The 16861-nt window shown below is 33.3% G+C and overlaps 2 protein-coding genes across 2 annotated transcripts; one reads left to right on the forward strand and one right to left on the reverse strand.

Annotated features, from left to right (window-relative positions):
• Positions 1-2516: 2516 nt before the first annotated feature.
• Positions 2517-11420, forward strand: LOC101262749 (T-complex protein 1 subunit theta). Its single transcript, XM_004229632.5, has 13 exons — positions 2517-2903; positions 3449-3711; positions 3800-3946; positions 4027-4188; positions 6038-6115; positions 6576-6709; positions 7871-7943; positions 8030-8107; positions 8197-8319; positions 8605-8699; positions 8793-9002; positions 10555-10612; positions 10968-11420. Exons 1-13 carry the CDS (start codon positions 2768-2770, stop codon positions 11034-11036), a joined length of 1626 nt encoding a protein of 541 aa, XP_004229680.1. The 5' UTR covers positions 2517-2767; the 3' UTR covers positions 11037-11420.
• Positions 11421-12574: 1154 nt separating this feature from the next.
• LOC101263054 (pheophytinase, chloroplastic) lies at positions 12575-16001 on the reverse strand. The gene is made up of 6 exons (XM_004229633.5): positions 15705-16001; positions 14417-15174; positions 13841-14067; positions 13356-13547; positions 13100-13256; positions 12575-12946 (listed from the first exon to the last, which is right to left on the reverse strand). The coding sequence occupies exons 2-6, from the start codon at positions 15137-15139 to the stop codon at positions 12707-12709; spliced, it is 1539 nt and encodes a 512-aa protein (XP_004229681.1). The 5' UTR covers positions 15140-15174; positions 15705-16001; the 3' UTR covers positions 12575-12706.
• Positions 16002-16861: the final 860 nt, after the last annotated feature.

Here is a 16861-nt window from a genome sequence, read left to right on the forward strand (position 1 = left end):
ACTATGTTCATTTTAGACACCTCATGTCATGCCCGTTGTGTCATCTTGACTCTTTTTAATGAATTGACAAGGTGTGTATGTTGCAGTGATTTTAAGCGCGCGAAAAGCATTCTTTTTTTAAAACAAATATTTTTTTTCACTTTATCTTCTTCCCTCTTTCTCCTTCACCTTTCACCACTATTATATATTGATTGAGTAAAACAAAAGGAATCATATACTCATTGAAAAAAGATTGAAAAGAAATCATAAACTAATTGAAATAACTTACAAAAACTCTTTTTAAAAAAAATAAAATAAATCAGATCTAATAAATAACATCACTACCTTACCGGAAAAGATAGAGATCCACCATTTTTGTTACTATTTTTCTCTCTCTCCCTCTCTTCCACCTAAACATATTTGATTTAAAATTAGAATTACTAGTTATAAAATAAAATATGAGACGTCATTGCGAAATTTTTTTTGGATCTAATCTCCTCAATTTTCTAGCGGAAGTCTAATTTGCGGCGAAAATTTTTAGATATGGGTCATTAAAATGACTTTCTAGAAAATAAAATATTTTTCTTATTGAAATATTTAAAATATACATTTAAATGAGTTTTCCTTCTTCTTCTTATAATTATTTTTCTCTTTTTAACCAAATTGACATATGTCTTCTTATAATTTGTCATCATGCCATATCATCCTCGAGTAAATTACACACATTTTTAACTTTTGTTGATTGTTAAAAAAATATCAAAATGATACGGTGAGATAAGTCATAAGGCGTCTAAAATGAACAAAACTCAATTGAAGTGTCTAAGTGAAAGTCGGTGTCAATTTTAGGGGGTCATTGATGGGTTCAGTCTATATAATATATATTAGGCTTGTGTTTGATATAAATAGTTTAGATGTATCATTAATTTGATTATTTACGATTTATAGCTACATGTTACAAAGGAAGATGTACGAGCAAGGTAACGAGAGGGAGAAAAGAGACGAGTGAGAGAGTATAAATAAGCGAATTGTATTGTATATCTGTTTGTCACTCTATATATGTAACTAGTATGCATATGTATCAATAATGATATATGTATATCTGTTGAATAATTGTATATATGTATTCCCTTTGACTAATTGACTTACTTTTGATTTGACAAATAATTTAAGATACGAAGAAGACTTTTCAATCTTGTAGTCCTAAATCAAACTTATGTCAAGTGTATAAAAATATTTTTTAATCTTGTGATTTAAATATGTCACGTGAAAAACTGAAATCAAAAGTGTTACTAAAAAGGAAACGGGTTATTCTTTTGAAGCAGACTAAAAACGAAAATAGGTCAGTCTTTTAGAAGCTGAGAAAGTAATTAGTATTATGTGTATCAATGAATACAATTGTATTAACGAATACAATTTTCATCAACAAATAAAGTCATATCAAGTTAAATATTTATATATGTATAATTGATGATTATCATTTGTATCAATGTAGTAATAATGAATATTGTGCATTTGTATTTTATATCATTGAAAACATATGTATAATTAACATTTATTATTTGTATTTATAATTGACTGTTAATATTTGTATTTGCATAATTGATTGTTATTTTATTTATATAAAAGAGAGGAAGGAAAGAGAAGCGAGCGAAAAAGAGGGGGCAGGAAGAGGCGAAAGGCAAGTTGCAACAGAGTGTAGAGCAAGAAGAGAGGAGAGAGAAAATAGCTACAAAATCCTAATTATAGCTTACAATTAATTTTTAATTAGCATATATCACATATTTGTTGTAAAAAATTTCCATTGTTTAATTCTTCTTAGTATATGTTATTAATTTAATATTGTTTATGGTTATGGTTAAAAAATTAAAATCGAATTACAATGTCAATTAGATTCATTAAAAAGTTGATATTTGGTTTAGTTTTAAATTTTGAAAATCGATACTATTTGATTTTGTTTTGATTTTACAAATATACAACCACAACTATAACCAAATTGAGCCAATATATTAGATACATAAATCTTATAATTATTTATATATTATTCATAAATAATATATATATATATATATATATATGTTTTATTAATTTTTAATTAACTTATGTCTTTAACTTTACCATTTTCTCAAGCCCCAAACTTAGCCCAACTATATCAATTCTATGTCCAGATCCATCAAAATTCATATTAGTCAAACTTTATCGATCCTACTTCAGATAAAATAGTTACATTTTTTCTTAATTGAATCACTTTGTTTTTGTAACGATAACTTTAGTATTGCTTAATTGAACCGACAATAGCTTTTTTGTGAATTGTTCATCTACGACGTGTTTGTGTCTATCGAGACAAGTATGTCCTCAAAAAAATTATTACTTTCAAATCAAATAAATCAGAAAAACTGAATCAAACCAACAATAACCAAACTAATAGTTATTATTTTGATTCGATTTTAAAAACCAATTAAATTAATTTAATGTTAATTTTAATGAATAACCGACCAAGAAACCCCCTAGTTATATTATTATTACATATGTGTAGTTCAAGTTTTGTCATTAATTAATTAATTATTAAAAACACTCCAAAATATTTGTCGACCATTAAAATATATATTTCAGGGGTAAAGCTAGAAGAATGTATACTAGGGCTTTTATTTGGGTTTCCCTCTTCTTCTTTTTTTCACTCTAGCTACTGTCTCTTTGTCTTCCACAGAAACCCTTTCACAGCATTTGCTAGGGTTTAAGGAATCTTCGAGTACATACTGTAGTTGTTGTTAGCCTTACGAGATCAACTAAAATGCAGCCCTATGGAATTCAATCAATGCTGAAAGAAGGGCACAAGCATCTTTCAGGTCTCGACGAAGCTGTTCTAAAAAACATCGATGCTTGTAAACAGCTCTCCACTATTACTCGAACTTCTCTCGGCCCAAATGGTACGATCTTCTTTTTGATCTGGGTTTTCGTTTTTGTATACTCTGCTGAAAAACATCGATGATTTTGTTGGTATAGTTGGTTTTTTTTGACAGCCAATGTGTATGTATATGTGTGTTTTTCGGATCAGTAGATTCGATGACAAGAAAGTGTCAGTTTGGGTATATAATGCTAATGGAAAGTTTATGTCTGTACTTGATAAATAATCTGAACAGCATTTCCATTAAGATCCCTCACAACCACAAGAAAGAAGAACAAATATAGCAGTTTATTTCTTCTGTGATGTTTTTGATTTTCGCTTTAATGATATTAATAGTTTCAGAGGGTTAGAGTTGGGAAAAAAATATAAGGGATAATACAGTAGACATTCATTGAGGGGGTTTACCAAATTTAGCAATATGGAAATCAAATTGGAGACTAATTAAGTAGTTCTCATCTCTGAAGGAGTGTGCTCCATGCATGCTCCTCCTTGGTATCCTTTTTATGAGTTGTTTTTCTTAATCTTATTGCCGTTCCTTAGTGACTTCAATTCTATTAATTTGTTCAGGCATGAATAAGATGGTTATCAATCATCTGGACAAGCTCTTTGTCACGAATGATGCTGCCACTATTGTGAATGAGCTTGAGGTCCAGCACCCTGCTGCAAAGATATTGGTTTTGGCCGGAAAGGCACAGCAAGAGGAGATTGGTGATGGAGCTAATTTGACTGTTTCATTTGCGGGGGAGCTCCTCCAAAATGCTGAGGAGCTCATTAGGATGGGGTTGCACCCTAGTGAAATTATCATCGGGTACAATAAGGCAATAAATAAGGTATGTTATATCTTCTACACTAATCATGCTTACCGCTATGTTGACAAGTGATTTCAGGTTGACTTGCTAATTGATTACATCCCTGCAGACAATTGAATTATTGGATGAGCTAGTTGAGGCAGGTTCCGAGAATATGAATGTCAAAGACAAGAATGAAGTTATTTCACGGATGAAATCTGCAGTTGCTAGCAAACAATTTGGACTAGAGGATGTCCTGTGTCCCCTTGTTGCTGAGGTGCATGACCTGCTCTTTTGTAGTATTCTTGGTGGTTTTTGCTTCCACATTTTCTAATTTGACTTTTTTGGTCTGTGTAGGCTTGCATTCAAGTGTGCCCTAAAAACCCAGCGAACTTCAATGTGGATAATGTACGAGTCGCAAAGCTATTGGGTGGGGGTTTGCATAATTCCACCATAGTTAGAGGTATGGTGTTGAAAAGTGATGCTGTTGGGAGCATAAAGAGGATAGAGAAGGCAAAGGTGAACCATTACAAACACATTCGAGAAATTACTTTTCTGTTATTGTTACAGCATAAGAGGTCTATTTCGGTATTTACATCTCCCTTCCTTATTCAGGTTTAGTCATTGTTACCCTGTTTGGTTATAGTTCAGAACTTGAGATTCACCTTCACTTTGCCTTTTGTGCAATTTTCACCTGTTTGTGAGATCTATTTTAGTGTTCTCTTACAAGGCCTATTATAGCTATCTTTTCCTCATATTACTATTTGAAAATAGTTTCTTCTGCATACTTCAATTTAAAATTGTATCTTCAGCATGATGCAAGAATTGTTATTCATAAACCATTCAGTTATATGAAGATGCACTTCTCATTTTCTAGGATGTTCCATTATGTTTGGTGGGCTTCTTCTAAAATACGTATGCACTTTTGGTTTTTATTTAATTCTAATTGAACTGGGCTAGTTCATGCCTAAGAAGGATTACAGGGACAATGGGTAGTTGCTGAACCTTTAGATAATAGTCATAACCTGATAAGTGGTTAATAACATAGAACATTTACTTTTGCTATTGCGGCATAGACTGGAACAATAATTGTGCATGCTGATAGAGAATCAACAATCTAAGTCCCACAGTAAGTAGATCAGTTGTTTCTATGGTCTTTCTGCACAAGTTTTGACTTCAGATTTTATTGAAAATTTGAATGGTTTGCTAGAACATTTGAGTTTCAATAATTGACAGTTTGCTAGTTTACATTGATACCCGGATACCTGTTATTCCTTCAGATACTACAGTGTTTCTCATCACTACCTAAGATGAGCTCCCCCCTCCCCTCCCTCCCTCCCGACACACACACACTCTTATTTCCCTGGTCAAAACACTGTCCAGTTTTTTTCACATTTTTCCCGGATAAGTGCTTTCCTACCCTCCTGTACCTGCTGTTATCCTTCCTTCACATCATGAAGAACCAAAATTTAGACCCCTGTTCCTGCTTCTCCCACTGATCCCTGTTTCTGCAAGCCAATTTTCTTTGCTCCTGATTTGTTTTGTACATCTTTCAAGCATCTATTAGTCTTTATATCAAACTGAAGAAATACGTGAAACTCATGATACTATTTTTTCACATTTCCGAGGGACTATAGTAGTTGAAAATTCTAGGATAAGGGATATGTGTTGCGTTGATGGAGCTGAAATTACTTAACTTATAGAGGGCTTCTTTGTTGTTCTTCATCCCCCTCCTAATTTAACACATTCTAGCGAGACACAGATGGGACAAAGCTCTATTGGGTATGAGGTTACTATTTGGAGCAACTATTCTTCATAAAGCTCATGCAATCACCCATATGGGAAGATAAAAACACAGTGAATATGTGCTTTTCTGAGGGACTATAGTAGTTGAAAATTCTAGGATAAGGGATATGTGTTGCATTGATGGAGCTGAAATTACTTAACTTATGGAGGGCTTCTTTGTTGTTCTTCATCCCCCTCCTAATTTAACACATTTTAGCGAGACACAGATGGGACAAAGCTCTACTGGGTATGAGGTTACTATTTGGAGCAACTATTCTTCATAAAGCTCATGCAATCACCCATATGGTAAGATAAAAACACAGTGAATATGTGCTTTTCGGTCCTCTATGTTTGGTATTTGCTTGCTGATCGTATGCATGGAAAATTCTTATCTTGTTCTCGTGTGATGAGCTTTGGCTATTTTTGTCAAGTTGGAACCGATAGGTCTTCTCTCAAGTTTGGTCTCTATGTTGTCTTAATAATAGCGGCTGTCTACATTAGCATACTCACAGTTGAACTATCATCCTCTTCGTTCAGCCTTCTCTTGGTTTTATGCTTAAAGGATCCATCTACTCCAATGCAGGTCGCTGTTTTTGTTCAAGGTGTTGATACATCTACAACCGAAACAAAAGGAACAGTTCTTATTCATAGTGCTGAGCAGGTAACCCATTGGAACTGTAGTGCTTGTACTGAAGATGTGAATTTCTCATTGTTATAGGAAGTATATGCACAAGTATTTTGTTGTTTCTGGATCGAGTTAGATATGCTAATTGACAAACAGTAATTAACAGGAAAACTGATAGATGATGCATTCATCTGCTTAAGACAGGAAGTGCTAATTTTGATTTCAATCTGATATTTGTATGGCCTTTCAGAATAAATTTTCTATTATTAATTGTAGTGTTAAGCTTTTAGTCTAGGATTAGCATCACGCTGAACTATTTTACTAAATAATTTGCAAATTATTAGGTACTATGACTTTATTCACTCCTCGTGTTTTATTCAAATTTAGAATTCATTTGAAGTCCAAAGAAGTTAATTTCATGTCTTCATTTTTTTCTACCTATTTATCTTTCAACTTTTTCAGCCTGTCAGTGATTCTTTGTCTCTTGCATTTGCAGCTTGAAAACTATGCAAAGACTGAGGAGGCTAAGGTGGAGGAACTTATTAAATCAGTTGCTGATTCAGGTGCTAAGGTCATTGTCAGTGGAGCAGCGGTGGGAGAGATGGCTCTTCATTTCTGTGAGCGTTACAAGTAAGATGAATGTTTTGTCTTATATTTGATATTTTAATAATTTGCGACTTTTCTGTATACCTCCTAAATATTTCTGGGCAGTTGTTGCATGTTTTCTGAATTAGCAGAGTAAAGAAGCTAATTTTTTGGTGGGGTGGGGTGGTGGGTCATTTTGTGTCCTTTCTCTGCACACATACATACAGAGATCTTATTTATTAATATCAGAGGATTGAGCTTTTAATAGTTTGAAACTTTATTTTTAGTACACCTTCAAACTGTTTTTACAGTTAAAGTCAAAAGAGATAATTGTTCTGAACAAATCTGTGCAACTATGATAACTGAAATACAGTATTATCTTAGATTTGCCACAGTATATTCTTTTGCTTTCTAGTAAGGAGTGTTATATTGTCAAATTCTTATTGTCTTGCTTGGAATTGTCCATAGTCGGCATTGCAGATCCCACTAACCTGGTTTCTTTTCCTCTTAATCCAACTATGGAACCTACAACTTATCTGTTCCATATAGAGCATCATACAGTTACATTAAGATTTAAGGAGCAACTCAGAAGGTTTTGGTTTGTGCTTTTATTGTCTGTACTGCTCATTTTGTTGCTAATCTTCCTATGCTTCACAAATATTCTTTTTTGGCAGATTTTAGTTGAACTTGTGCTATATTTAGTTGAAACTCATCAAAATAGAAAAGGAGAACTTTTGAACTGACTATAGTCCTTGTGTTGTGTTGTATTGCCGACAATGCTCTGGTGATACAAGTTAATGTTTAAGTTTTACGGTAAAGCAGTTGAGGAGATACACTGATAAGAGGTGTAGTGCCATGAAAAGACGAACTAACACTATTTCCTTTACGGATGGAGGAATTTGCTTGTTTGGTCAAATTGAAGGAGATGTTTAATACTATTTCCTTCTTACATAGTGATAGATGTTTGTTTTTTCCATACCTACCCCCTAACCCCCATAAATTAAATCCATTGTCTGTTTGAAGAAAAGATCTCTTTTTTCATCACAGGTACTCTTTGCTTTACACAAATTAGAGCGTTCAATCTTTTATGTGACCTCTTGTGAAAATATATTTTAATTTCTGTTTCTTAGACTTGTTAATGTGTTTACATCTACGCTGGTGTAATTTAGAACTGCTTCATATGGACTTCATTTTTTGTGTTTGCAGACTTATGGTATTGAAAATCAGCTCCAAGTTTGAACTCCGCCGTTTTTGCCGTACCACTGGGGCTGTTGCACTTGTAAGCATACTAGTTCTGTTTGATAATATATGTTAAAGGATAATACTTAAATTTCTTATAGCATTCTTCTTTGATTATAAAAACAGTTAAAGCTTAGCCAGCCAAATCCAGATGACCTTGGCCATGTGGATTCTGTTTCAGTGGAGGAAATTGGCGGTGTCAGGGTAATATTCTTAGATTTTTATTTATATCCGGGCTCGTTTAGTGTGTAGCTGGTATTATCAGTATATTTGATTACTTAAATATGTGACAGGTTACAGTTGTGAGAAATGAAGATGGTGGAAATTCTGTCTCCACTGTTGTTCTGCGGGGAAGCACTGATAGTATCTTGGACGACCTTGAAAGAGCCGTTGATGATGGTGTAAATACCTACAAGGTAAAAAAGTAAAAAACATAGTATTTATACCTTAGTTCTTTTCTTTGCAGATTCACGCATGTGTAATAGTCTGTTGTGCTTACCTGTCCCTTCATTGTTAGGTGTTGTTTGGACATAGAATTAGAGTTGAGAATTACATTATGAAATTTTGATTACTAAGAATTGAGACATTGAGAGATGATGGATAGCTTTGATTGTGTCTGCTTCTGATCTTGAAATTTGACTTTGGTATAAAGTTTCATTCTCAAAAATTTTTTGACTTTGCTTTCTCTATGTTCGTTCCAGGCAATGTGCAGGGATAGTCGGATCGTACCTGGAGCTGCAGCTACTGAAATTGAGCTGGCCAGAAAGCTGAAAGAATTCTCTTTCAAAGAGATGGGGTATTGTTTTTGTTGATTTTTCTTCGCAGATGATCTCTTGCTTCTTACTGCAGGTCAACTTTTCTGTTGTATAACTCAAGTCGTTATTTTCAGGTTGGATCAATATGCAATAGCTAAGTTTGCTGAAAGTTTTGAGATGGTTCCTAAAACGCTAGCTGAGAATGCTGGCCTCAATGCGATGGAGATCATATCATCCTTGTATGCTGAACATGCATCTGGAAATGTCAAAGTGGGCCTTAACTTGGAGAAAGGTGCCTGTGAGGATATCTCTGGCTTGAGTATATGGGACCTCTATGTTACCAAGTAAGTGTTCTTTTCATGGTGTCTGTTTTCTTCTTTCTGTAAGAAGTGTTGAAAGTGATCTATGTGAACACAAAAAAATTCTAGATGTTTCTCACTTTTGCTTGTTTGTTCTATTGTTTTTTTTAAACAAATTTTCACTAGCATGTCTATAGTTGATCCAGTAGACTGGAGTAGCATTCAATTGAGGGAGTGAATTTACAAGCTAACTGAACCTGTTCTCATCTAGAATGGCATATTGTGAATGTTAATGTGCGTACACTCGTTCATATTGTTGTTAATAGGCAATTTAAGTATACAGCTAGTTTCTAGAGAGACTCTTTTGTCAATTGTGAGCAATCCCTAGGGATTCCTGTGTGCAACCACACATTTCTGATTACAATTGTGAAAACCAAGGATGATTTGACATAAAGTAATGTTGATCAGATTGGAATTTGGTTCGTCAGCAGATGGATTCTATAGTAGCAACAAGAACAACATACCTAGTGTAGTCCCACAAGTGAGGTCTGGGGATGGAAGGATGTACACAAACCTTACCTTTGCGGGGGTAGATAAGCTGTTTCCGATAAACTATCGGCTCAAAGAAGTGTAACTGATGCAGGAAATAAGAAAGAGACAATAAAACAATAATGTACAAAACAAGTTTAGCAACAAATATTATTCACACCCGAGATAGAGCAATTACTGGATACTTAAATCATACCAGTTGTGAACTTCTAATGAATAAAAAGGATTAAAAGGACGTATGAAGCATTTAGATAGACCCAAGGATAAGCCATGTTTTTTCTCTTAATAGACATGCTTCATATATTCTGCTGTCACGTTTTTTAGTGTAAACAATTATGTATAGAAGATGTAGATCAATTCATAGACATGATGGGAAGATTGTAAAATTTTGTTGGAACATGGATGTAACCTTTTATGATGGTGGCTGGCATTTTCTCAATGCTGAAGGAATCCTACTTACCAGTTGTCAAAGAAAGTTATTTAATTATATTCTTTATTATTCTTCTTGTTAAATTCTGTGTGATCTTTTATCCAGTATCAACTGATTTTGATCCTAGGGTAAAACAAAAACTTTCTTTTAAATAATGAAGAAACAAGACATAAATTTGAATTGACAGGCTAGTGTTTATGGGTGCCTATGGCTTTCAGCAGGCTTCAGGGTCTCTTCATTTTGTGTCTTGTATAGACTTAGGAGTACCTGGATCATTGGTTTAGTTTCAATAGGCAATTCCTTAGTGGAGGCAACCAGGCCATATGGAGAAGTGCAAAACATGGCATGATTAAGAGCCACAAGATTAAATGGCATATTGGTATAAATCCACATCTTTAATTTAAGACCACAAGATTCAATAGTCTTTTTTTACTTTCTTGAACTCCGTGAAACAGTGCCAAGTCAAAATCAGTCAAATAAATTGAAGCAAATGGAGTATTGTATTATTCAATGGATAATGATCATGTATTTTGTATCCCGAGTATCATCTCATTTGTGGTTTTGTTAGCTATTTATGCAAATCATTGTTCCCTAACACATCTTGGCCCTTTTGAGCAGATATTTTGCTCTAAAATATGCTGCTGATGCTGTCTGCACTGTGCTTCGGGTAGACCAGGTAATAATTTTCTCTTGATTTGCTATTCAATTCATGTTTCAATCCTGAGAAGTGCCTAGTTTTCTACCACCTTGTGAAGATGTCATCTCTTGATAGAGATGCATGGAAGGAAGACTAAATCATAGTTAAATTAATAGCTTGTGCAATTCAATTTTTTTTTTTAAAAAAAATGATAGTTAGATTAAAGTTCAATAGTCGATGATAAAAGAGGGATAAGGAGAGCCTTTTTGAAGCTGATCTATGCTCATATTCGACTACTTTTGCCAATCTATTTTTAATTCAGTTCTGTTTTTAATTTTGAGTAGGCTTTTTACCTCTTTAGTTTTTCTTTTTAAACGTCTATTTCTTGGTGCAGATTATAATGTCAAAACCAGCGGGAGGTCCAGGCAGGAGAGAACAACCTGCAGGGATGGACGAGGATTAATCTTTATTCTCCATCTTTCTCACATTCCTTTCTGCTGATAATGTTTTCTTTTGCATGGTTTGTGGATTCTTCTTTTTCTTGTAATTTTTACTTTTGGAGTATTTTCTTGTTAGATGGCAGAGGTTTGGCTCAAGAATTTTGTTGCTCTTGACAGTATTAAGTCTCTATTGTGTATTTTGATTTGCTTAGGTAAATGCCATGTAATGGTATTAGGCAATAGTTTCGCTGGTCGACGTCGATTATTGGAAAACTAGCTAGTTGGTGTCGTTTTTCTGTAGCAAAGTTCTAATTTATGTGATACTACTCTATTCTGAATCATAAGATCATCTTTCCACAAATTACATAAATGAATTTTAATGTCAGTTTTATGTTTCTTTAATCAAATTGACATGGAGATTATTATTTTTTAAACTGCTAATAATATGATATTCAAATCACCTGACCCCTAATTTATGTATAATCTGTTTTGGAATGTTATTAAATTTGTTGCATATGAGTTTTGCTTGAACTTCTCATTCATGTAAAAAGCATTTGAATTACATAAGTTTGATATTTCTGGTATTTTCGGTATTAAATTTCAAATTTCACTCATTTATTAATTTCTTTTACCATAACCACTAATATATAATAAAATTGGGAAAATGACAGAAATTTCACCTTTAAGTTTTCTTTACTACTACAATTTCCTATTAGTTTTACAAATCATGAAAGACGAAATGAGAACAATTTTGGTTCCCCAGATAATAACGACTTTGTGAAGTTTTTTTTTTATCTATTACTCCAAATGGATTAGCTTTTGTGATGCATCAGTTAGTTGAAAATGGTGCACTAATTGACTCTTTAAGACGTGTGCGTTTTAACTAGCTCGAAATTGTGTGGTAATGAACTCAACTTTCCATATTTTGGTAACTAGAAATAAGTGGTAATGGTTAGGCCATCGTGTTGGATCAGAGTTGACGTATTCATGTAGAATAGCTGAAAGAAGACGAACAAACCAGTGACTGAGGCATGTAACAATACCTTTTACAATTAAGCTTTGACCTTCATTTATATAACACTTTATTTCCTCCCTATTTTGGAGGGATAGGGACTAACTTTGGCTTTTTCATGAAGAGAGTTGGTCGACGGATTAGTTGAGTTGCGTATAAACTGATATTCAAGTATGAAGAGAGTTGGGTCGACGGATTAGTTGAGTTGCGTATAAACTGATATTCAAGTTGAACCAAGGTAGTTGATATATAAAAAAAAAGTAATATGCAATGTTTTCGATAAATTCTCGAACATGAGAAAAGCGTTAATCAAAAGCATGTTGAATACATAGAAAAGCAAAAGCTATGGTGAAAATATTATACATCTATACTCTAAAATATAACAAACATAAATGAATGAACAATAAGATTAAAAGAGAATATGATAGGACAAGGATTACGTTAAATTTGACTCTTGTCATAGTAATTCTTATCTGATCATTTTAATTATTCCTAACAAAAACAAGAATTGTTCATGGTATTTGACATTTTAGTCAATAATAAACAAGATTTAATCAAGGAACTAAATTTTCTTTTTTACACTCAATATATGTGACCTAATTACAATTTACATAAGTTGCTATGTAACACAGAAATTGATCTCACAATGTGGATACAAAGAAATGAAAAAAAAATGTACAGTTATGGAGAGTAAACTCCATCTTGGAATCTAGATTTTAGAAACATGGAAAGCCTCTCCCATTGAGAAGTCATTGATCCATAAAACTGCACTTTTGCTGATTTTTTCACTCCTTGCCGAACAAATTCCAATTCTTTGACAACGTCGTATTCGACGCTTTCTGGATAATCTAGCAGAGGCAATGCAGCTGAACTATCGGATTCAACGTTCCTGATCCATCCCCGCAGCAAAAAATTAACAATCTGTACGTTTGTATTTAGAGGCGAAACCAAAATCTAGAGTCAGTGTGTGTGGCATAGCATGATCATCATCTTATATCATGTAATGTTTAAACCTTTTTTGACAGACAAGATCGAATGTCAAAAGCAGATGTATAGCTAAGAAAGACGGGGTACCTCTGGGACTTCATCATGGGGGCAGTGACCAGCTGGACTAATCTGATAATATGGAGCTTCAGGGAATTGACGTTTAACTTGTAAACCCCAAATCGGCGTCACCCAGGGGTCTTCTTTCCCGTAAATGAGACAGACCGGTACATTGTTCATTCGACACCTAGATATAGCAAGGTGAAAGATTTCAGCTTTGTTACTGTATAAGAAAACATATGCAAGCCAAATGACACGGCTATGTAATACTACTTGCTTTACCTACCCAGTCAGTGCCTCTTTAAAATTTAGTTGTCCCTGAGGAGCGAACATTATTGAAGCAAGGGATGCAGCTGCTGCAGGGTGTTCTGTTACCTCAAGAATACTAGAGAAAACTTTATCTACTTTTGTGGTATGATCAGCGTAAACTTGTTTAAGCACCTCTGCGATACTCTCGGGAGCACTAATTTTCTGCCATCTACAGAAGCATAATGAAGCGTACAGACGGATAAGTTTGAGAACCAGACAAAACCCAAAAACAAGGATACAATCCATAATGTCCCTCTATTATATGATGAAAGAACATCAAATTATCCAAGAACGATTCATTTTTTCAGCATAAGTTGCAAAATGTAACAACACATCATTTGGTCATCGTCTTGATGCTAACCAATATAAAATGTATAGCTGGCAAGAAGATCCTATTACTCGGTATATAAGTTTATAGGATCAGGAAACTAAATAATCAAAACAGAAAGTCAGGGCACTTACACAAGTTCTGTGAGCTTTCTGATATTGGAGGGCAGAGGAAAAGTACCAGCCCATGGAAATAATCTAGATAATCTCGGAGATCTAACAGGATTAGGAAGAAATCCCCAAAAAGGCGTAGCATTCAGCAAGGTTACACCTTTCACTAATTGAGGGTAGTATGCAGCAAAGTAGAGGGCAACATATCCACCAAGTGAATTTCCCACAATGTAGACTGGTTCCTTAATAACCTGCATCACCAAAGGATACAAGTTTATAGTTTGTTCCTAGTAACCAATCAACAATTTGGAAACTTATTGAGAAGCCCATCGTTCCATAGCCTAAATCGAACAAAAATAAACAAGTAGTGCCAAAGGAACATTATTCTGGCATACTATAGCAAATTGTCAGGACTGCAACTGTAATGTACTCATAAGCCTTGTATGAATATTTTTAGTTTCATCTTCTAGCATTCATTACGAGCCAGTGTATTGAACGAACATGAATTTAAAAAACTAGCAATACATCAATGACAATGCTTAATCTACAGATCAACCAATTTTGAGGGAAAAAACACAAGGACAAAGATAGAAATTGTACCTCTTCGATGAAATAGCGTACTTGCTCCCTCCATAAGTCAATAGAATAGACAAGTTCTTTTGCCCAAGGTTCTACTTCATCCCCCAAACCCCAGAGAACATTGTTTCCATCACCTTCCGATTCATTTAATCTTTTTGACCGCGAAGTTGGATCCTCACTAGGTAATGACTTTCCCTGTCCAATAAAATCCAATGCCCATATTCTGTTATCACGACCAAGATCCTTTAGCTGTTTTTCATAGTGAAAGGAACCAACACCAAAACCAGGAAGAAAAAGTATTGGCGCGGAGTTAACATTTTGACATCCAGATTTCTCATAATGAACATTCAGTTTTGGCTTCCATTCCCACAAACAGCTATCAATCACAGCAACAGCATCGCCTTTAGCTTCACTTGGTAAACTAGGAATCATAACCTTTGGTACTGATTTACCTCTACTAGTCACACCTTCTGTACCGACTTTCCCATCCACGACATCTGTGTTATAGCTTTCATTCAAGAGACTTGAGTCAACAACACTGTCAACCCCCTTAACAGAAGCGACAGTGCAAGATCTCCGCTTCCTATTTTTCTCTACGCTATAAACATCTAAACCAGAACACAATCTTCTTTCTTTTAGTCTAGAAAACATTGTCTGATTTGAAATTAGGCATTTTTGAATCACATTCGGTTTAACATTTACAACGCAGTAATAGGGTGTCGAATAGAAAGAACAAAATTCCATCCCAGAGTCAGCTTTCTAAAATCTAAAATGAATACCTGAAATCAAGAATACATTGAAAACAAAGCATTTAGGTTGTTATCAAATACTAATAAAATACAGGAAAGTAATGCAATCAACTCAACAACAATATAGTAATTTACTTCTTCACATCTAATTATTATTACTTGGCTAATAAGATAAATCAACTAACATCATATTCTTCTACAACAACAAAAAAATTCAACCTTCATTTTTTTTCATGATGTGAACACATTTATTGAACCCAATAACTCTGGTTCAAACTCAATTTTTTTTTTTTCATTACAAAAATCCATTTAATATGTACAGTTATTAATTTAGAATTCAGTAACTCAAAAGATCTAAATCCCAAACTACAAACTTCAAATCCTGAATCTGTCAATAGATCAACCTTATCTGGAAAACGAAAAAATTGAGCAAATATTGAACCTTACTTGAAAATTCTACAACTTAAACATCCAATAAAAGCTAAAAATCAATAACCTAAAAGACCATTATTTCACAATTCCATAACAAACTAGAAAGAAAAAATTGAAAGCCAACTAACCTTTAATCAGTTTTCTAAGATAATTATGAGCAAAATCTCCAAGAGCTTAGGAGAAGTGATATGGGATTTTAGAATTGCTTTTTCTTATTCTTTTTAACATTCAGTTAGTTATATATTTCTACATAAATCTAGAGTCCAGACAAGAGATTGCTTAAAAAAGTGGGATCTATTTAGAAACCAAGAAAAAATAAAACAAATGACGATATTTAACAAAATGGTAGATTTGGGCGGTCTGGTCATGCGATATAGTATCATGATATGAAATTATGAGATGCAATTAAAGTTTTGTTTAGATATTCGAGATGAAATTTTGATATTGTATATTCTTACGTAATCGTAAAAATCTCATAAGTTTTCTAAAACTATTAAAATTGCTTCAATTGTTTATTCAATCTTATCAAATTAAATAAAAAATTATAAAATTGCATAATAAATTATTATAAAATTATTTGTTCTCCACTTAAGTAATGTTTCAATCTAAAAATGAAGCACTTTTCACGGGTTCTTCAAGATTTTATTACTCAATGATCGTGAAGTGTGACCTAAAGTGACTATATGTTGGTGTGAACAATAAATTTTAAAATGTAATGATGTAACTATAATTTTATTTACATGTAAAATAAATAGTTAGTAGATATAAATGTAGCATTGTTTTAACAAAATATAAACGTGTGGATTAATTTTTGTATTAAATATCTCAAATTATGATATGATATTCCCATATGATTCCATATTATGATTTCTAGAGAATATGAAATCATGAAATAGAATTAATGTAAAATCGCATGTCTAAATGCTGATTTCATCTCACAATACTATGATATCATATGGCCAAATGCCTACTTTAACTTATCATTATTATAAAGATATTTTTTATGTATAAAAAAGTATTTTAAAAAAATTATCATAAAAAATCATTCGCACATTACTATAGTAATTTGTACTAAAAAATTGAGGTGTACTCAATAGGGCCACCTCTGGTCAATTTTTTCAAACTTTTTGGCGTTACATGTTATTTATATGGTTATTACTCATTCCAGGGTGTTCACGACTCTATTAGGTGAGTATTTTAAAAAATGTCTTTTGAAAAATAAAAAAACATGTTTTATGAGTTTTATTTTATAATGATCGATGATTTTTTCATTCAATTCCTATAA

Source organism: Solanum lycopersicum, chromosome 1, assembly GCF_036512215.1.
Source record: "Solanum lycopersicum chromosome 1, SLM_r2.1".
NCBI lineage: Eukaryota > Viridiplantae > Streptophyta > Magnoliopsida > Solanales > Solanaceae > Solanum > Solanum lycopersicum.